This window comes from Cebus imitator, unplaced genomic scaffold, assembly GCF_001604975.1.
Source record: "Cebus imitator isolate Cc_AM_T3 unplaced genomic scaffold, Cebus_imitator-1.0 Scaffold166, whole genome shotgun sequence".
Taxonomy (NCBI): domain Eukaryota; kingdom Metazoa; phylum Chordata; class Mammalia; order Primates; family Cebidae; genus Cebus; species Cebus imitator.
The window spans coordinates 4,390,298-4,413,338 of record NW_016107481.1 but is presented as its reverse complement, the minus strand read 5'-3'; the positions used below and the strand labels follow the sequence as shown (position 1 = coordinate 4,413,338).

General features: G+C 39.3%; 1 protein-coding gene across 2 annotated transcripts in view; it reads left to right on the top strand.

The window, feature by feature from the left end:
- Positions 1-3,347: 3,347 nt before the first annotated feature.
- ARHGAP29 (Rho GTPase activating protein 29) overlaps positions 3,348-23,041 on the top strand; it is a 77,397-nt gene continuing 57,703 nt past the window's right edge. The window contains exons 1-3 of one of the 2 annotated variants that reach the window (XM_017544210.2): positions 3,348-3,655; positions 17,887-17,889; positions 20,098-20,334. In XM_017544210.2, the coding sequence (XP_017399699.1) occupies positions 20,130-20,334 (205 nt within the window). In that variant the 5' untranslated portion in view covers positions 3,348-3,655; positions 17,887-17,889; positions 20,098-20,129. Of the gene's footprint in view, positions 3,656-13,926; positions 14,055-17,886; positions 17,890-20,097; positions 20,335-23,041 lie in introns of those variants that run through there. The other variant, XM_017544209.2, reaches the window with a different exon arrangement.

The following is a 23,041-nucleotide window of genomic DNA, read 5'->3' as shown; positions in this document are numbered from 1 at the left end:
TCTGTAAGTAAATGAATAAATCTATATCAGGTCAGTAGAGGAATAAGTACAGAAATGAAAGCAGAATAAGGAAGACAGGAGTATCAAAAAGGGGGATGCTGTTTTTATGGAGGGGTCAAGGAACACATCAATGATCTGGACCATTTAAAGGGAGACAAGAATGGAGCAAGGAACGAGTCATGTAGATAGATGGGAAAAGCCAATTCCAGGCAGAGGAAACACAAAGGTAAAAGTCCTGAGGCAAGAGGGACTTTGGGGTACCTGGGGAAGAGCAAGAAGGACAGAGAGGCAGAGTAGAATAAGAGAAGTAATTTCCTAATATCTTTTTCTAAGAGAGGTCTGGTCAAACATAACTTCATGTTAATGTCAATTTCTATAAAATCCAGCAGAAATTATTTATTGAACTTCTGTGTCTCAGTTTTTCATTTATAAAATGGGTATGATAATAGCACTTCATAGGCTGTTGTCAGGACTGAATAATTTATGAAATGTAAAGTATAATTAAAAGTGTATCACTAGCACAATAACTAGCCATTTATATTTTATTCCGTTAGTAAACGACCATCATCTTTTTATTGATAGTAGTATCAATAATTGCATTTTTAAGGCTAATATTTTTTGCACTGACCATTAATTATTAGGGGAGTTACCTTATACATGTTATTAAAACATCAGGTAGGGTTATGGTATGTGATGGATCAAGCACAGAGGTTTGTATTATCAAAGTCTTATAAGAAAGTTTAAAATACATTAAAAATTGAGGTTTGAAATGTAGTAACTTAAGCTTAACATAACATGAGTATGATATCATATCAAATACTCACTTAAATGTTTCTTTATTTTTGTCAATCTTAGTTTCCTGTCTTCATGACAGCACAGAGCTCTTGGATGTTGGCAATGTCTTTCACATTCATTTCCAGCATGAGGTCTGAATTGATTCCTTGTTTCTCAATTATAACCATCATGGAATCAAGATTAATAACCTGCTTGGTGAGTTTTGTCCACCTTGGAATCTGGAGGCTTTGTACTCACTGTGGCCTGTCAGGCTCTGAGTCGTTCTTTCTACATGCTCCAGCAATGAGGTCAAGGACAGACACAGTCCAGGGAGTCCAAGGACTGCCTGCCTTAGGGCCACCCTTGTTGGGTTGCATTATTTCTTTCCCTCTCCCAGGCACAATTCATCATGGTTGAGGAGAATCTGAGAGTGGATTAAAAATTTCCTGATATATCCCCTGTGCTTAGAACAATGTCTGGCACATTAGAGGTACTCAGTAACTATTTGTAGAATCAATAAAAATAGAATAGGCATGATGGACAATGTTGGTCCCTCCTAAACAGACTGATGTTGAAGCATGGCTGAGGAAGAGCACCTGTCCACTCTGCTCCCCTGCAAGGCTGGGCTCCCACCTCCACCACCCACATGAAACATGCACATTTGTGATTAGCCCCTTCACCTCAGGGAACAGGATATCTGGGAAAGGCTTTGCTTTAGACATGAGGTTTTTGTGACCATCATATTTGGTTCTACTAGATACAACCAAGTTGAGTACAGCCTGTGATTTAAAAAAAAAATCACACTGGAAGAATTTTTACTTCTGGACCTACTGATCATTCCCTCAACATTCCTCCAGAAAATTTTTAGTGGGGGCCCATTCTGTATTAGATGCAGACCTAACTAATGTAGCACTGTAGAACTTTCAATCTAATTAGCATAAACATTGCCAAAAACCATGGCACCAAAACCACAAGTGCCACAAGAATAGTATCCTATATACCACATGATGTCAAGTAGGATGACTAATTTTCACTGAAGAGAACAGAAAGGCTTCAGAACAGAGGTAGGGTTCTCGATCACAGAAGGAATGAAGAATATTTCAATAGGCAGAGTGGATATGTGTTAATATATATACTGTAAAATACCACACCATCTGTTTCATTATTAATGCAGTATCCAGTTATTTCTTTGATTTCTTGTTTGGGTGTCCATTAGTCTTTGTCCTCCAAAACCATGATCATGAGCCACTTTAATAAAGAAACATTCATAGGTTAAAAAACCTAGTTGGCTTCTAAGGATGACTCAGGACACATGCTGAATCAGCATTAGAGGATTTGGTGGAGATATCGCCCTTTATTTTGTAGTTTCTTTGCCAAACACAGTCACTCGTCCCACACAGCAGATGTTTGACATTCACTCTTTCTCAGTTAATAATCATATTTACTTATTATAAAAGTGACCCGGGTGTGGTGGCTCACACCTGTAATTCTAGCACTTTGGAAGGATGAGGCAGGAGGATCCTGTGAGGCCAGGAGTTTGAAACCAGCCTGGGCAACACAGCGAAGCCTCCATCTCTACAAAACACAAAAATAAACAAAGTAGCTGAGTGTGGTGACATGGGCCTATAGTCCCAGCTACTCAGGAGGCTGAGGTGGGAGTATCCCTTCATCCAGGAGTTCGAGGCTTCAGTAAGCTATGACTGTGCCACTGCACTCCACTGAGGCCTTGCCGCTCTCTAAAAACAAAACCAAAAACTACCATCTTCCTTTGAGAATGTTTTCAAATATATTTCTCCTAACGAAGATGGGTGAAGAATATGACAAATACTTAATCTTTTTGAAAAATATTTAAAGGGATGATAACGTTGAGTGATTTTTCCAAATTCCCTTTCCATAGTATTACCCATTTATCAGGTAATACTCATGGAGTGCTTATATGTGTCAGTACAGGTGACAGGAAAGGTATTCTTAGTAGAGTTGTTAAATGTTACCAATATATACTCTATTACCTATAAATACAGTGTTTTTTCCCTCCAAACATGATATGATGTCTGATCCAACATTTAGATAAATGCTTTATTTTGGTTGCGCCTTCCCCCACCTTGCTGATCAGTCTCATGACTCAAGGAGCACTTAATAGTAACAAGCGGGTAGCATGGCTAGGGGACATGCAATCAATTAGCATCTACTGAGCACCTGCCATGTGCAGGGTACTGTTTAATGGCTGATGTTTTGAGTAATTTATTTAGTTTGTTGAAAGTGACAATCAGTTGAAGACAGAAAAGAGTAGGGACAGTTTTAAAGTTAAGCACAAAATGTATTGAATGGGAGGAGGCTGGAGGAAGACGGCTGACAAAACAAGTTGAAGACCTGAGTCCTGGCTGGAAGGAATTCAAAGTGTCCACCTGAGAAATGTCTAATTAAACAAGAACAGAGAAACTGCTACCTGCGGGAGGGTGCGTGAGGTGACTTTTCCTCTAAGTCGCTCCGCCTGCCCCGCTGCAAGCCAAAAGAGCGGCCTATGCGGCCCCTCGCACTGTGTTGGGATAGCGTCAGGCGGGGCGCAGCTGACGGCCGCGTTCAGTGGGCCAACAAGCAGCCGCCCCCACCTGCCGCGGTCGCTGGCCCCGCCCCCGGGCGCGCGGGCCAATGGGCTGGGCTCCAGGGGGCGGAGCGGGCGGCAGGCGCGGCCGTGGCGGTAGCTGCAGGGGTGGCGGCGGCTGTGTGGTGGTGGCGGCTGTGGCTGTGGCTGCGGCTTGGCAGGGCGTCCGCGGGTCGTGGGGGATGGGGACGGCGAGTTCCAGCCCTCGGCGGCGGCGGCGGCGGCGGCGGCCGTAGGTGTGGGGCAGGAGTTCGCGTCCGGGACGCGGGATGGAGTGCCGTGGGGAGTGTGGGGAGATGGCGCTCGCTCTGGCCGCGGAGGTTGTGGCTCTGGGCTGGTGTCGCCCACGCTAGCGCCAGCGAGTTGACGTTCAGGGTCCGGGAGGTCCTCGGGGCGGCCTCGAGCGGAAGCGGTTGCGGGCTGCGCTGGGGACGGGTGCCCGCGGGCCCGGACTGGAGTCCTCGGGAAGTGTCTGGCTGGGTCGAGGGGCGCGCGGGGCGAGGCAGGGGCGGACGAGCGGGAAGACGCGGGCGGGCGCTGCAAGTTTGCCTCGGATCCCAGTTGAGTGCCCCAAGTTGGGCGACGCCAGCGGGCAGGCGGGGAGAAGCTGGCCGGGTGTACCTTCCTCCCCTTCCAGGATCCCCTCCCCCGAGCGTGTCTCAGCCCCGCTCCCTTTGATAGCCGCCAGTCCTCTTCGCCTCACTGCGGAATTCAGGGGTTCCTTTACCCTTCCCCCATTGGTTTCCTTCACTGGGTGTTCAAGTCGATCTTTCTCACTGGGGATCCTTTTTGGAAGTTTGGTGATGTTTTCTGAAATTACGGTCTGACACGTGCAAAGGCTGAGTAGAACAACAGACATCTCATGTTCGGTATTTACTTTTCCTTACGGTAGTTCGCCTCACCTAGGCGGTGGCTGTTTATTACTTTGGGGGAAGGAGACAGAAGGTTTCAAACACCGTCTTTCGCCTTCTCTCCGAGTGCCCCTTCTGGAGAGTCTCTGTCGTCTCCTCCGGTCTCTCTCCCCCTGTCTCTCTTCCCGCTCCTTACTGCCAGGTCTCGCCCTTCCACCTTTTCCCAGCCATGGCTCTAGGGCAAGTCTAGTGCTCTGCAAAATAGGAATGACAAGCTGGGAGATTGCAGCTACCACCAGGAGAACGGACCCCTGTGCATTTGCTTTTCTAGGTGTCCGGGAACCCGGTCTGTGATAGAAACCTGGTGTTCCCGGGGAGGATCTTGGCTTTGGCTTAAACAGAGCAGCCAAGGACGTTCCTCCCTTGACTTTCAGCCCTTTTGATATCTCCAGAGTTTATCTCACCTTTTCACCACCACCCCTCTTTAGAGACCAAGAGTAGCGTTCCCCATTGTTTTTTGGATCTTTGACATCCTCTGTTTTCTAAAGATGGATCTTTTTCTGGGCGGGGGTGGGGAGGGGAATATTAGGAGGTGTTTTATGAACGCTCCAAGTAGCTTTTTGTTCTACATTTACCTTTTTCTTTATTATTCTTTGGGAATTAGCTTTGTTTCCTCCTTACTCAGTTTGGGAGAGGAGAGTCCCCTTTGAAGACAAATACTTCAAAATTAGATATGAAAGTGAATATTCAGAATGAGTGAATCACAACAAAATTATGGGAGTCTTGGAGATTAGGTCCTTTTGTGTAGTGATTTCTTTACGCAATTTGCCAGAAATGTCTATTTCAAAATGCCTCTTGATTATGGGAACTGTGTGAGAAACCCTGATGCCATAGCTTTATTAGCTTTACAGTATATACAGTTCTTGTCTCATGATTCTGAGAAAAGTTGGAGTGAACTTGAAGATAATAGGATAGGCCTGAGTAGAAAATGTTTCGGTCCCCTAATCAGCAGGAAATAGAACTTTGGCTAAGACGAAGAAAAGTACCGCCCGAGAACGTATAGTGGTTGGTCATTACTGCTCCCCTCACCTCCTTAAAACAGAATATCCACCTCAGTTATAAGCACCTTCACTTACCCACCTGTAAAGGCTCTTGACCTAGGAACATGGGCTTTTATAGCCACTGCTCTTGGTCCCAAGGGATTAGTACCACATTGAACAAAGTTCATGCCCAGAAGTCATCTGGAAGAGTTGTCGTTCTTGTACCACTTATTCACTCAGCTTTCACTAAGAAAATTTAGTCTGATCCTATTTTGTGATAGACAGTCCTGTAGAACCTTTGCATCTTGGGTAGCAATGGACAGTACTGATGGGGCCTAAGGTATAATGTGAGTTTCCCAAGTATATTGAATGTCCTAAGGGAAAGTAGAGGGATGCTTTATTTTTAGTGGAGGAAATGAAAGGCTCCTTGCAATTCCCTCCACAACTACACCAGCGCCGCATTCCTAGGCACCGCTGAAATTCTTTTGTTATTTAAGATCAGGTTCATATTCTCTAGAATTTTATGTAAATGGAATCATACCATGGATATATAGTGTGTGTGTACCTGGCTTCTTTGATTTAGCTTGATGCTTTTGACATTCATCCATGATGTTTTGCTATGTCATGGATATTTAATGTTAAATAGCATTCCATCATAAGGCTGTACCACAGTTTGTTTATCTGTTGATGGAGATTGGGTTTTGTTTTTGACTATCATGAAAAAATTGCTATGCATTTAATTGCAAGTTTAGGAGTGAATATATGTTTTCATTTCTTTTGGATATATATAAAAGGAGATTTACTGGGTTGTATGTTCATTGTACATTTACCTGTGTAAGAAACTGCCAGGCTGTTCACAAAGTGATTGTATGCCTTGTATAGAAGCATGTATTACAGTTACAGTTGCCCTACATCCTCACCAACAGTTAGTATTTCAGTCTAGCTGAAATTAAAATTTCTTGTGACTATTCAGTAGTATCTCATAGAAGTTTCAATTTGCATTTCTCTGATACTAATGGTATTGAGCAATATTTTATATACTTATTTCCCAGTTGTGTATCTTTTTTTGCGGAGTGTATGTTCACTTCATACTTACTATTTTATTGTATTTCTTATTTTATTTTTATTTAATTGTAAGAGTTCCTGATATATTTGGTTACAAATCCTTTGTCAGATATTTTCTTCCAGTTTGTGGCTTGCATTTTATTTCAACACTGTCTCTCAAAGAGCAGAAGTTTTAAATATTTTTGTTCAATTGTTTGTTGTTAGTGTATAGAAATAAAATTGATTATAGTATATTGACTTTGTATTCTGTGATCTTGCTATATTCATTTATGAGATGTAGTAGCTTATTTATAGGCTTAAGATTTTTTTAGGTACACAAACACATCATCTCTGAGTATTTTACTACTTTCTTTTTTAATCTGAATGCATTTTCTTTCTTTCTCTTGTCTACTGTACTAGCTAAGACCCTCAGTAACAATATCAATCCTAATCTTAAGGAGAAAACCTGTAGGTTTTTTGTAAATGCCTTTTATCAGATTGAAGAAATTATCTTCTATTCCTACTTTGTTGACTCTTTTAATCATGAATAGGCGTGGAATTTTGCCAGGTGCTTTTTCTGCGTCTTTTGAGATGATCGCATGGTTTTTCTCTAGTGAACATTAAACTAAGCTTGTATTCGTTGGACAGACGCTTCTTGGGCATTATATATTATCCTTTTTATATATTGTTGGATTTGACTTGCTAATACTGTGTTAAGAAATTTTTTCTGTTTGTGTGTGTCTGTGTCTGTGTCTGTGTGTGTGTGTGGGAGGCGTTAATGTCTCTGGTTTTGGTATCAGGGTAATACTGGCCTCATAGAATGAGTTGGGAAGTGTTCTTGTCTTTTCTGTTTTCCAAGAGTTTGTATAGGATTATTTTATCTGGTTCAGTGAGTTTTATCAGTGAAGCCCATGTAGGTGTACAGTTTTCTTTGTGAGAAATTTTGAATAATGAATTCAGTTACTTAATACATGTAGGGCTATTCTCACGTTTTCTGTTTCTAGTGTGAGATAGTCATTTGCGTCTTTCAAGGAATTTTTTCATTTCATCTGAGTTGTTAAATTTATTGGCATAAAGTTTGTAGCATTCCCTCATATCCTCCTATTCTTGTATCTGTAGGGTCTGTACTGATGTATTTTCTTCATTCATATTAGTGATTTGTGTTTTCTCTGTTTCTTGATCAGTCTAGTTAGATATGTATCAATTTAATTGTTCTTTTCAAAGAACCAGCTTTTGGTTACATTGAATTTTCTCTATTGTCTGTTTTCTAAATCATTTATTTCTGTTCTTATCATTATTTATTTCCTTCTGCTTACTTTGGGCATAACTTGCTCTTTGTTTTCTAACTGCTTAAAGTAGAAGCTTAGATCATTGACTTCAGACCCTTCTCTTTTACAATAAAACTTCTAAAACTGTATCTAAGTATGACTTTTACTGTGTAATCTCCGCATTTTGAAATGGATTTTCATTTTCATTCAGTTCAAAATATATTAAAATTTCCCCTTGTGGAAATTTGACCCATTGGTTATTTTAAAATTATTTTTTATAATTTACAGATATTTGGGGATTTCCTGGTTATCTTTCTAATATTAGTTTCAAATTTAATTTTGTTTTGGTCAGAGGACATACATTGTGTGATTTCAGTCCTCTTAAGTTCATTGGGACTTGTTTTATCATCCCATATATGGTCTATCTTAGTGACTATTCCATATACATTTGAAAAGAATGTATATTCTTCTGTTTTTGGGTGGAATTTTCTGTAAATGTCTATCAGGTCAAGTTGATTGATAGTGTTATTCAAGTCTTCTATGTCCTTAATGATTCTTAATTATTTTCTGTTATTCTATCAATTACTGAGAGAAGAATGTTGAAATCTTGTCATTGGGGATTTGTCTATTTTTCCATCCATTTCTCTCTCTTTTTTTTTTTTTTTTTTATCGTATTCTGGACCTCTATTTTTAGGTACAAATAATTTCAAGATTGTTGTCATTATGATGAAATCACTCATTCATCATTATGAAATATTGTTCTTTACCCTTGGTAAAATTCTTTGTCTGATACCTATATTATAGAGCTACTTTGGCTTTCTTAGTATTAGTATTTGCATGGTGTATCTTTTTCTGCGGTTTACTTTCCATATATCTGTGCCTTTATATTTCAAGTCTGTGTTTTAATAGGCAAAATATAGTTGGGTCTTTCCTTTTTACTCACTCTGAGAATCTCTGCCTTTTTATTGGGCTGTTTAGATCATTTATATTTAATATAATTATTAGTATGATTGGGCTTAAGTCTGTTACTCTGCTGTTTGTTTTTTAATTTGTTCCAGTTGTTGTTTCCTTTTTCTTCTTGTCCTGCCTTCTTTTTTTGTTTTTTGGGATAATTTGAAATTCTATTTATGTCCGCTATTGACTTATTAACTTTATCTCTGGAGATTTTGGTATATATTTTTAACTTACAGTATACCTTCAAGTAATATTACACTACTTTACCTATAATGTAAGAGCTTTACTGTATACTTTTGTTTCCTCCTCCTTTATGCTATTGTCATACATTTTGATTCTGCATATGTTATGAATGTCACAACATATTGTTATTACTTTTGTTTTAAATATCAGCTTTAAAAAAATTATAAAATGTGCCTGTTTTGAAGATTTGTTGGGGTGTGTCTAGAGTACAGTTTTCATTAGAGCTAGGTTAGATGTTCTATGAGGCATGCCCTGGGATCTCCCCTGGGGTGTTCAGTAGCTCTCTCTACTCTGGCTGATGAAAACTCGGAGTTCTTCCAGCCCTGTGGAAAACCTGGGAATTGTCCATCTATAGCTTTCTGGAAATACTTTGCCAATCCTTGTGGTGTTTTGCTCTATAGATGTACATCTTAGTGTTCAGCAAGATAATTAAGAAATTCCCTATGTAAATTTCTGGAGCTTTTTCTTTCTATATCCTTAGTCTCTGGTACTCTGTCCTATAGATTCTGGTGACTCTAGTCTTCTGGAACTAGGATCTCTGTCTCTTCAACTTGTCAAGAGTGCCGCAATCTAGGATGTGAATTTAGGCAGAAAGCTGGGGTAATTGTGGGACTCACCTCATTTGTTTGTGATCCCATCTCTCAGAGATGACAGCCCTGAGCCCAGTGCTGTGTGTAGTTCAGTGTCTGAAAACAGTATATATATTTGTCCATTTTTCCAGTTGTTTACTACAGTGGAAGAATATGTCTGTTTTTATTTATTCCTTCATTTGATATATCTTTTCTTTCTTTTTTTTTTTTTTTTTTTTAGACAGTTTTCCTCTTATTGCCCAAGCTGCAGTGCAGTGGTGCAGTCTTAGCTCACTGCAGCCTTCATCTCCCAGATTCAAGTGATTCTCCTGCCTCAGCCTCCCAAGTAGCTGGGATTACAGGCACGTGCCACCACACCTGGCTAAGTTTTTGTATTTTTAGTAGAAATGGGGTTTCACTACGTTAGCCAGGCTGGTCACAAACTCCGGACCTCAGGTAATCTGCCTGCCTCAGCCTCCCCAAGTGCTGGGATTACAGACATGAGCCACCATGTCTGGTCACATTCGATATATCTTTTAAGGATATTTTAATCTAGAGACTTTTCTTTCCATCTTTTTTCCTGCAGTTTATTTGTTGAAGAAATCATATTTATCCTATAAAATGTCCCACAGTCCAGATTTTCCTGGGTATATGCTATGGCATAATTTAACATGTTCCTTGGTCATATAGCTTTTCATAAAGTGGTAGTTGGATATAGAACAGGGAGCTTCAACCTTGGCACTATTGACCTTTTGGGCTGGATAATTTTTTGTCAGGGGTGAGGGCAGTCCTATGCATGTAGGATGTTTCGCAGCATCCCTGGCCTCTACCCACTAGATGTCAGTAGACTCCCCCTCCCCAGTTATGACAAAAATGTCTCCAGATTATCTTTAAATGTTTTTAGACCCATGTTCTGCTATGAAAAGTAGGCTACCTAAACTAACAGAGTTGACTTCAGGAAGATGAAGCAAAATTAACAATATTGATAATGTCACCACTGCAGATAGAAAGAATACTAATCCGTTCAGTCTGGTACCACAGACATTTTGAAGAGAACACATGAGGAAGATTTTGGGAATATAAAAGTTAAGGCTACACCGAATGGCTGACTTGAACAGTTTCATAGAGGATGCGAATTTCTGTGTGAGAAGGAAAAAATACTAGAGGCAGTAATAATATAAATGGTAAAAACACAAGTGTTTTAAAAAAATTATATGTTGCTTCCAGAAATGTTTTTCTGCAACTTGCTGAAAAACTTAAGATATTGGACATCTGTGATGGATACATTGATGGTTTTACTCTTTTTGACTGAACACTACAATGTTATTATAAGCCAAGAATTTCAGACTTGCAGAAGGTATTATTACATATATTAATGTGCTTTTCATACTTAAAGTGTATTTTTGTGATAAGTTACTTCAAACAAAATCAAGTCAGGGGAGATTAATAAAGTAACCCTTTTAAATTAAAAGTGAACTACCATTTTTCCAAATATTTCCCAATATCATCATCCTGTGGATGAAGGATGGCAGATAATGTATTTCTTTAAAGGTTTAAGAGAATGATTGAGATTGAGAGACTTCTCAAAATTTCCCTCCAACAACTTTTATATAACCATCGAACTAACATTCCTTGATCCCCAGCCAACTATTTTGATTCTGTGTCAGGTCCTATGCACAATAGTTAGCTGTTTTGTTGTGATGGCTTAGAGGTAGATCTGGTTTGGGGGGGTGTTGAGAATAACCCAGAGCAGATATGAGAGACAGACTTTACCTCCTTGAGGTCCCTGAGAATTGTCCGGACCCACTCTCCTTAGCCTTCAGAATCTTTTCTTTATCCCCAATTGATGTCCTTCAGTTTTGAGTCATCAGTGGGTGATTGTCCATGGTGCATCATTCTCTGGTGGAGTATGAAGGAGTGTTTGTTTTTTAGGTGTCTTCAGTACTGCTTGTCATATTAGTACTGTTAGGTTTGAGACCTAATGGATAAATTTTTTTTAACTTTTAAAATTAAGTCTAAAAATTATTATAAAAGCAGGTAATCAAGAAGTCTTGCATTCTTATACAGCCTTGGGGCTAACTGGCTTCATTTCCCCCAGAACTGTTTGCATGTGAGAAGTGGCCCTCTTTGCTTTCTGTATCAGTGGGTAGTCTCCATCACCTCTGTTTGTCTCTTTTATCTTCCTTGTCTCTCTCCATCTCATTTTCTCTTTCTCTGCTTCCCTTGTCTCTGCATATTTCTTTGTTCTTTCCCTCTTGTCTTTTTTCTCCTCTACACTTGTCTCTCTCTCTCCTTCTCACACCTCCCTTTATCTCTCTTTCCCTGCTTTTCTCTCCCTCATTGTGAGCTCCTTTATGTCTTGTCACACCCCCACCTCTGTCCATACACCCTTTTTCTCTATCAGGAACTTGTTGATGATTTTATCAGTGATGCTTCCAGTTCCATTTTAATCAGCAACACAATCCTCTTTATTAAGGGTAATGATGTATGAGTGCAAAATAATATATTTTTATTTATTTATTTATTTACTTATTTACTTTTTTGAGATGGAGTCTCTGTCACCTGAGCTGGAGTGCAATGGCGTGATCTCAGCTCACTGCAACCTTTGCCTCCGGGTTCAAGTGATTCTCCTGCCTCAGCTTCCTGAGTAGCTGGGATTACAGGCACACACCACCACACCCAGCTAATTTTTTTTTTTTTTTTTTAGTTGAGATGGGGTTCCACTATGTTGACCAGACTGGTCTCGAACTCCTGACCTCCCAAAGTGCTGGGATTATAGGCATGAGCCACCATGCCCTGCCAAAATATTATATTTTAAAATAGACTTAATAGGGTGTTTGAGGTTGAGGGACTTCCTGAAAAATTTCCTTCCAAAAACCTTATTTATGATTGAATCGTGGTTGTACTCTTCAGCCTCCTCTTGGCTTGGGGATTCCTTTGTTTCCTCTTTTTAGTTTGCTTCAGTTCAGGCATCATTGGTTTCCATAGTGAGAGTCCTTGGTGCTGTTTTCTTTTTCAGCACGATTAGAAGGAAGTTTCGTTTTGAGGTTTCCTGAGTATTTGTGGCAGGACTTTGGTCTTATTATTTTTGGGGTTTGAGGGGAAAATTTGTGTAAGTTGGGTCCGAAAAATCCAGTATGGTGCCAAAGTAACCAAGGAGTTGAGATTTCTTATTTATCTTTTCTGAGTAGCACCTGAGGAGCCAAATGTGTTGTATTTTCTTAGCATTGTTTTTCCTGTAAGGGTTCAAAGTTATGTGAGGTGTCCCTCTTTCTTCGTCAATGAGTATTTTCTCTCACCCTACTACCCTACCTTTGGTTCTGTCATGCTCACTTCCTTTTCTGTTTGTTAAGTGGGTAGTCTCTCCTTTTATTTTTCTTCTTATTTTCTCTTTTTGCCTTCACTTGTTTCTGCCGTCCTTGATTTTCCTCTCTCTTCCTGTGTCTGTACCTCATTTTCTTTCCACTTCTGCTCGGCACATTCTCCTCTTTTTCTTTTTCTCCCTGTGTGATCATTTTTCTCTCTGACCCCAGCACTACCCACCGTCTCCCTCCCTGTTTGTCCATGAGTTCTTTCTGAATGTTCCAGCACTGAGATAAGTGCCATCACTTGTTCCAGCAAGTGGTGTGATATGGAGGCTATGTGCTTTCCTGCTTCTGCTGCTTGCTAAAATTATTCCATCTTTCTCAGACTTTTTTTTTCTCTCTTATTATGAGGTGAGTTTGAGAGTGCAGTTAAGAAAGAAAGGGCCCGGCACAGTGGCTCACACCTGTAATCCCAGCACTTTGGGAGGCTGAGGCAGGCAGATCACCTGAGGTGGGGAGTTTGAGACCAGCTTGGCCAATATGGCGGAAACCCATCTCTACTAAAAGTACAAAAATTAGCTGAGCTGGTAGTGAGTGCCTGTAATCCCAGCTACTCGGGAGGCTGAGGTGGGAGAATTAATTGAGCCCGGGAAGCAGACGTTGCAGTGAGCCGAGATCCCCCCATTGCACTCCAGCCTGGGCAACAGAGCGAGACTCCATCCCCTCCCCCAAAAAAAAGAGCAAGAGAGGCCTAAGTGGAAAATACTACCCTCCACAGAGGGCAGAGGGGCAGAGTAGATGGCTGGTTTTGAGGTAGTTCATTCTTCATTCAGAAGTGTGGCGCCCTTCCCCAACCCCTGGGAGAGGGAGGAAAACGGTGGTCCACAGAAGTGCCTCATAAGAAATGTAGACTAGTCATCTGAGAAAGCCTTTAGCCGCATCTAATCCTCAGGTGACTTTTTCTCTGACCCCCTCCGCCTGCCCCCCTGCAAGCCAAAAGGGCTGCCGACACTTTCCACGTTGTCGGGACAGCGTCAGGCCGGCCGCAGCTGATGGCTGTGTTCCGTGAGCCAGCTAGCAGCCGCCCCCACCTGCTGCGGTCGCCGGCCCCGCCCCCGGGTGCGCGGGCCAATGGGCTGGGCTCCAGGGGGCGGGGCGGGCGGCAGTGGCGGTAGCTGTTGGGGCGGCGGTAGCTGTTGGGGCGGCGGCGGCAGCTGTGTGGTGGCGGTGGCAGTGGTGGCAGTGGTGGCGGTGGTGGCGGTGGCGGTGGCGGCGCGGCGGCTTGGCCGGGCGTCCGCGGGCCGTGGGCGATGGGGGCGGCTAGCTCCAGCCCTCGGCGGCGGCGGCAGCGGCCGTAGGTGCTGGGCGGGCGTCGGCGTCCGGGACGCGGGATGGAGCGCCGTGGTGAGTGTGGGGAAGTGGCGCTCGCTCTGGCCACGGCGATTTTGGTTCTGGGCTGGGGCCGTCAGCGCGAGCGCTCACGAGTTGCCGCCCAGAGTCCGGGATGCCCGCGGGGCTGCCCGGAGCAGAAGCGGCTGCGTGCTGTGTTGGGGACGGGTGCCTTCGGGTCAGGGCTGGAGTCCTCGGGAAGGGTCTGGCCGGGTCGAGGGGTGCCCTGGGTGAGGCAGGCGCAGACGAGCCGGGTAGGACGCGAGCGGTGGCCGGGAGCAGACGGGTGACGATCGTAATTAAAGTTAGCAATTAAAGTTAGCACACAGCGCGTACCACGGTCAGCCTGCCGTTCTAAAGGCTTTGCCCATTTTAACTCTTTTAATGTTCACGACAGTCCATGACTGTTGGACTCGGTTTTCACACGGGGAAACCGAGGTTAAAAACACGGCCAGGCACACAGACTAGTGGTTGGCAGCGTCGGGACCTAAACTCAGGCGCTTTTGCTCTGGAATCCGTGCTCCTGACCTCTACGCGTCTGGGTTCTTGTCTGGATTCCTGTCCCGCTCCCACCTGCCCTGACTACAGTCCTCACTCCAATTGGGCTCTCATTTCTGAGATATTTTAGGATTTCCGTGATGCATTGTTCTCCTGGTCTCTGTCTTTTGGGTTTCGTTTCGCGTTTCCCTGAGTCTCACAGGTTTGTCCCAGTTCAATTGTGGACGTGTTTTGGGGTTTCACAGTTTTAATTAAAAACATATTTTTTGGACGGGTGAGCTGGAGTTGGACGTTTCAAGTTGGAGCCCTCGTGACTGACGAGGCTCTTGTCTCTATATGTTGATATTTTCTAAACTGTGTTTCTCTGAGTATATTGGCCCGAAACCTTTTAGGAGGGCAGAGTGTGAGCTTTCCTTCCCTTCTCTCCATCTGTCACTGTGACTGTATCTCTTGTCTGTGGTTTATCTTTCTTCCGTCGCTACCAACGTCGGCTCTTCATTTTGGTTGCTCCATTCTTCCCTCTTTAAATCCTTGGCTGAGGAGCGTGCTCTTTGGCAATGGGTAGTTTTGGCTGGCCAAAGGACAGCACTGCCTGCCAGGAATGCTGGACATTCTGGAGGCGTGGGATACTGGGCAGCTTCCTCTTTTTAAAGCGTGCTAGGTTCAAACTGTACAGAAATGAAGTGCATATGTATTGCATGCCTTATTTTACAAATTGTTTACATAATATTGATAAAACTCTTTCTCACATGTCCCTAGTTTGTTTTAGTGGAGAGTGCTTTTTAAAACTATAAAGATTTAAGCGTCATTTCAGGATGAGCTCTCCTAATTTTTTTTTAGCATCTTAATGCTTTAGATTCTTGCCAAATCTGAAACTGTGCTGAAATAGCAGATTTCTGAAATATCTGGCAATTTTTCCTCAAGAAGAAATGGTAAAATGAGAAATAATAAATATAGATATTTGAGGCAGTTTTGCAGTTCAGTTAGCCTAAAATGAAACTACTGCCATAATGTGCATTTGACAGGGGGTATGCGTCGGGCAGTGGACATTTGATTGACACAGGCTCCTGAAGTTGTGGGGGATAGGAAATTTGTGTCTACATTTTTAATGCACATATTACTCAGATTTACAACATACAATGCAAGTAGTTTTGCATGGTAATTTTCTTCTTGCTGCGGAATTCTTTGAGAAGTGGATAGTACGTGTTTTTAATGTTGTTGGTTTTAAGTTGAAAGAGATGCACCAGAATTAGTGGGTCACAAATCTTTTGCACAAGTCTATTTGCACACTTCAGATTTCACTTGGAAGCTTTTAGTAGGTTTCCAGAGTCAGTTAAGTTTCTACAATTGTTTCCAGTCCTGTATTTCTTGCTCACAATCCACAAATGTATCGTAGTGAAGCCATATCTTGTTGGAAAACAATTTCCCTCAGTAAAGCACTGCTAGTAATAACGGCTAAGTTACTGAATCTTTATGATGAACCAGGTACTCTGTTAAGTACTTTGCATTCATCAGTGCTTATTAAATTAAGTTGCCAGTTGCAGTCTGTTAGTAACTACATTTTATGTTACTGCCAAGAAGAGAATATTCATTTTAGCACATGAGAAAGTAGTGTATATGATCTTGCAAAGTGTATATTGTCCCAGCTTCTCATCATAGCTCATTTATGAAAGCTTGGATTAAGTTTGTTATTTTAAACATTTTTTCATTTGTAATGGTTCCTTACTTTGGAATATGAAAAATAGTAATATATAACAAAATTACTATAATGCTGACCAGAGGTAGAGTATAATCATTTTTTGTAAGAGAAGAAGAGTCCCTCTTCTCCTTGCCATGTGTTTTTTATTGTTTGTTTTTTGCAGATTTTTAAAGTCTTGTCTAAAAATGTTCCAGCATTTTTGCAACACTTTAAAAGCTTGGGTTACTCTTTTACATGAAATTAATTAAAGTAAATTATTTCTACTAAAATAGGTAAATTGTTTTAATGTCTTTAATTTTTGTAATCATCTTTATCAGTGACAATGACTAGTTCTCTAATTTACCAAGTTTAAAAGCTGTCAGAACTAAACAGAATGACTTTATTAAGTAAACTGCAAAAATGATGTTTTGTTACACTAATAGCCTTTTTGGTTAGTGATTTGTAAAAGAGCTGCCCAAACAAGGCACTTTGAATTTTTGTTTTGTTTTTGTTGATGGGAAGGAAGGCTTAGTTATAATACTAATGCTCAAAAATTGCGCTAAATTCATTTTAGAAATGATGTACACATTTAAGGGTTAATGTTAGATAGATTTGAAACTAGTTTAAGTGTAGAAATTAGATTCTCAGAAATAATTTGAGATTAGCAAAAGGATATTGAATACACAAACTTTAAAAATTATCAAAATGTGGGGTCCCCTGATTAATAATCAGGCGGAGCAATAGTAGAAACACAAGTTTGATTTCAGTTTTATGTAATCTTCCCTCAGCTTCATATGCTTTTCTTTTTGAAACATACCATTTTAGAGAGTTTTTAAAAAATTTATATTTTCGGCTGGGCGCAGTGGTTCATGCCTGTAATTCCAGCACTTTGGGAGGCTGAGGCAGGTGGATCACAATTTCAGGAGATCGAGATCAGCCTGGCCAACATGGTGAAACCCTGTCTCTACTAAAGCAGAAAAAATTAGCCAGGCATGGTGGCATGCGCCTGTAGTCCCAACTACTTGATAAGCTGAGGCAGAGGAATCGAACCTGGGAGGCAGAGGTTGCAGTGAGTCGAGATCATGCCATTGTGCTCCAGCCTGGCGACAGATCAAGCCTCCGTCTCAAAAAAAAAAAAAATTATATTTTCACTTCACAACATTGCAACAACCCGGAGTGATTTTTGTTCTATAAAAATTAATTGAAACTTTATAAGTTTATAAGCCTATTCTTTTGGTAAATATATTATTCATTCTGCAGATAGTTATAAGTAGTTCATTTCTCATATGCCAAGCATTGTGCTATGAGCAGAGAACACGTGGTTAGCAAACAGACATGGTCTTGATTTCCATGTGATTATAGTATGTAATCTGTAGGTAGGAAGACATGATCTATTTGAACTGTGGTAAGAGCAGTGATGAAAAATAGAGGATGCTATGCAACATCTCATAGGAGATTCTATTCTGGTTTGGTGATAGTGGTTATGTGGGGGGAAGGAAGGTCCAGGAAGGTTTCTTTGAGGAGGTGAGCTTTGAGCTGAGATCAGAATAAGTATACAATGTAGAAGGACTATTCCAAGCAAATAGAATTACATATAGACAAGACCCTGAACTGAACAATTGGTGTTTTTCAAGCTGTAGGGTCATGACCTGTTACGTGTATGAAACCAAGTTGGTGAGCTGCACCCAGCATTTTAAAAAATGAAATGGGATGGAATATTTAAAAACTCGAATACATCACATGGAGCCTTACCCAGAAGCTGGGCCACACACAGACATAATACACTTAACATGTATACCAGCTCATGATGTAAAATTATTTCCTGGTGAGAGTCATCATAAACAAATACTGTTAGAAGAATGAGAAGGAGGTGTGTGTGGCAGGAGTGTTGAGAGCTAAACAGTTGTGTTTCCATATGACATTGCACTGGTATGTAGGAGCCAGATCTCATGTTGAGCATTATAAAGCATGATAGCTTCTCACTTGTTCTTTGGAACAGTTTTCAGCAGAGAAATGACATTACGAGATTTATGTTTGAAAAGTTCACTCACTACATTTGGGATGGGACAAGAATGGATGCAGATAGATCATTAGGAGCTTAGTACAGTAGCTCAGAAAAGAAATGATGGTAAATCACTAAATTGGCAGTAGAGAGAAGTGGATTGATCAGGGAACCATGTGGATCAGAAAGGAAAAAAAACTATGGAGTTCAGTGAGATATAGGAAGGATTAAATGATACAATAATATATCTTACATATGACTAGAAATGGATATTACATAAAACTTTCTAGTGGGCCAGGCATGGTGGCTCATGCCCGTAATTCCAGCATTTAGTTAGCCGAGGTAGTAGGATCACTTGAGCCCAGGAGTTTGAGACCAGCCTGAACAACATAGTGAGACTGTGTCTCTACAAAAAAAAAAAAAAAATTTTTTTTAACTAGCCAGCTGTAGTGTTGTGCCCCTGTAGTCCCAGCTACATGGGTGCCTGGCGCGGGCAGATGCCTCAAGCCCAAGAATTTGAGGTTACAGTGAGCTATAATCACACCACTATACTCCAACATGGGTGACAGAGCGAGACCCAGACTCAACCCCTTCCCTAAAAAAAAAAAAACCTCCAAAAACTTTCTACTGTAAATTTTATAGAGGTCCTTAGTCATCTATTATTTTCGAAGTAGTCAAATACTCAAGATGAAATAGTTGAAAAAAAGCTGTCAATAATAAAGTGTGAGTCAATTTAATTCCTCTAGTCATTTCCTTTTTGATTTCAAGAGATATGAACAAGATTAGGACTTTTAACTCTGGAAAAGCAAAATGAGGGTGAAGAAGAAAATAACTGATTTTCTTGAGTTTCAGCTATGTGCCAGCATTAGGTGTTTTAACATATGAAGTCTTCTGATTTTGTGATCCCTTTTAATCCTCACACAAGCATGTCAGCAAATTGTACTGGTCACTTATCTAGAAAACATTAGAGCCAGGATTCAAATCCAAATTTTTCTCATACCGAAAGGTTACCTTTTTATTACCATCCTGAGATTATCAAAAATAATGCTCTGATAATCACACATTTATTTATTTAACCAATCAGGGTATGTCAGATTAATGGATGTCCTTGTAACTTGTTTTCAACATAGACATATCCTTGATGAGACTTGGTAACCCAGGATGTGTCATGTGTGTGTATGTATATATGTATGTATATGCATTATTAGGAAAAACTAACTAATTGGACTTCTTTTACATTCTGGACACTTCTGCAGTATTGTGTCATGTAATCCCTACAACAATCTTCCTGAAATAGGTGTTGTCAGGACCGTTATTCCCATTTTATAAATGAGCATACCAAAGTAAAGAGATGAGTAGATCATACAATAAGTTACATAAGAGGATTTTTAAAACAGATATTTCTTTTTTCAAAGCCCATATCTCATCTTTATTTTTGAAGGTGATGTAATGGAAGGAGAATGTGACTTTCTACTAAGTGATGTTTCAGAACAACTTTTACAATTAAAATAAAATTCTATACTCTAGGAATCTACAGGAAGTTATTAAGAGCATGGATTTTGGCATCAAGACAAAGTTTAAGTCCTAGTTCATTATCAGTTGAGAGCTTAGACAAATTTTTAACCTCTAAACCTCAGGTTCTTCATTTATGAAATGAAAAGAAAAAGTTTGCATGTCAGAGTTGTCAGAATTACTGGCACTTAATAAATGGAAACTGCTAATATCAGTAATACAGTGATTATTGATTTTTAAAAATTTATCAATTTTTAAAATTGGGCTGTTTGTGAAAATCTAGTGTAATGTTTCCCTGGCTAATTTATAGTATTTGTGTTTCTTTCTCTCTCCCCGCTTGTTTTTGTTTTGTTTCTTATCCCCTTAAGGATTTCAGTTTTTCTGACTGTTTCATGAAAGGATGATTGCTCACAAACAGAAAAAAACAAAGAAAAAACGTGCTTGGGCATCAGGCCAACTCTCTACTGATGTTACAGCTTCTGAAATGGGGCTCAAGTCCTTAAGTTCCAACTGTGTTTTTGATCCGGATTACATCAAGGAGTTGGTGAATGATATCAGGAAATTCTCCCACATGTTACTATATTTGAAAGAAGCCATCTTTTCAGGTTTGTCACTTTTCTATTAACATCCTTACTGGATAGTTTGTAAAATTTTAAATGCTGGCCTAGCCGGTAAGTTTGTACACAGTGGTAGGAACAGGGTATTCTACTTTAGTTATTTTAGGGCTTTTTCCCCCAAATCCTTGATGTTTACAGTGTAAACCATTTTATAATCAGATAATAATGTCATATAGAATAGAAACTTCACTGTGAGGGAGTAAGAATACAAAAATGAAAAATGTCTTTGATTCCTGTGGTTGGGTCCATTTGACATAGGAAAATTTGAGATCATTGGGATTTTAACCTTTTTGTTAATGGTAACACAGTGCATTGACTGGTCTTTAACAGGCAGACTAATGTGTATCATTTACACTGTTGACACTATTACCTAAATTCAGCTTTCTACATTTTAGATGAAGTTTGACATCTAAAATAACTGCATTTGAGTGATTTTTTTTTTATAAAAATCAGACTTAATTCTGTTTTGCTGATAATGTAACATCTTGAATTAAGGGCTGATCACAGAATTTTCTGTCTAGTTAGAAATGGATAATGGCACATGAGACTCTGTTCTCCTAAAGTAAAAGACTATATATCTCTGACTCATTCCTAGTACCTTTCTTTCAGTGTTTAGTGCCTCTTACGTCTAAATTTGATGACATTGATAATTAATAGTTACAGAAACAGCTTCTATTCTTTTGTGATAAATGGCAGTTTCATTTCCATATTCATAACGGTGTGTCTAGATATAAAAATGAAGATTCTCAGTGTTACTTATATGAGACCTCCTGGGGCTTTATGGAAATTTGTAAGCTTTCAATAAATATTTCTGTGTATGCGTATAAGTTAAATACTTATTTTCTGATGTACGTTTTGAAAAACAGAAACTAAAATTGTATCTTGTGCTTGTAGTAAATTTGAGTTTATTTTTAATCTATTATTTTCAGGTTGAAATGCCCAAAATGACTGCAATTGAAGCCTCAAAGTTTTAGTATTTGAGTTTTCCTTAAAACAACAATCACATGGTTTTTTTTGAGACTGCATAAATATTATTAGAAAAGTTGTTCATACTCCAATTCATTTTAATAGCTTGATTTTGAAGTCTAACTGTGCATAATTAAATGGCAGTAAAGTTACCTAAAGTTATTATGGAAAGATACCCTAAATACATTAAGTATTATAATGGTAGCAAATTTGTTACCAAAATGATACATTTGCCATTTATTTAAAGAAGCATAGCTTTGCAATAACAATTTGTTCTTAACTGGGTTAATTTTTAAAATTTACAAACAATAAAATTAATATTCTTGATATACAGTTCATTAACTGGGTTAATTTTTAAGGTGAAATTTAAAATGATGGATTAGTTGACAAGTCATTTACCTTAATTTAAGGTATAAAACGTGATTTTTTTTTAATTCCTCTCCATCCTCCTAACACCTGATTTTATTTAATGAATCAATTTAAATGCATTTATATTAGTATAAATAAGACTTCTAGTTAGGATTTCTATTTGTTTTAGTCATTTTCCATAAGAGGTTTTTATCTCCTAAAAAATCTTCATTTTATGTAATTATCTCTTGTGTCACAGATTTAAAATGATGGTAATTTAAAACAAGTTGGACTACTACTTATCTCCAAAAAAATTTTTATAGGAATTTTAAATTGTGAGCAGACAATTCAGAGAATACTGAAGGATGAGGATTGAAAGTTGATCCTAAGTGAGAAAAGAAAAAAATAAGATATAGAGACTATCTCTTGAGGTAAAAGGATATGTATGGAAATATATTCACTGAAATTTAATTTTAAAAATTCATAAGGACATTATCAAAAAGTGTGCAATGGCCAGCAGGTTCATTACAAAATGGATAAACTTTTTTTGATAACCAACTCAGTATTGGTCTTCAATCAGAATTAAAAAGATACATGTATGCCATGTCAGGATGAATTTTGGATTTGTTTTTTCTGTCTTTGAAATATTGTTATCAAAATCTAGAAATAAACTAGTTAATTTGAGTTGATGAAACCTTTTTGTTTTATAAACATAAATGGACCTCATTATAAAAGATAAGGAAATGCTATATAATATTGTGCTTGTTTTTCATTTTGACGATGATTTTCAGTTTCTTAGAGTAAATCAGACTATTCCTTATTTACTTACTAAAAGTGTTACAAAGATCTCATGAGATATAATCTTCAGGAAAGATAAAATGTTTAAAATTTTTGTTGACGTTAATTGTTAAGCTAAAAAGGTAGCTCTTAAGAATAAGACTAGAGATACACAATTAAATCATCTTTTGGTCTAATCAGAATACCATTTTCTCTGTAGTAGCTATTTAAGATTGTATTGTTACATATATCCCTATGGAAATGAGCCATGCTTTTTGTCTCTGGGTATTGAGAAATATCCCTGGATTTCTTTTCTGTAGTTATCACCACAACTTTAAACTGTGGTCAGACAGCAAAGAGCCATTTCATTCACTGTTTTTCTTTTGGAGTGGAAGAGTCTTGTCAATAATTTCTCAGTAGCCCTGCCAATATTTTGTGTATTGCCTCCTTAAGAGGAAGATGCCATATTTTTGGCATCTTAATACACAGTTCATTAACTGGGTTAATTTTTAAGGTGGAATTTAAAATGATGTATTAGCTGTCATATTTTTGGCATTGTTTGTTACCTTTTAATCCATGTTTTTTTTTTTTTTTTTTTTTTTTT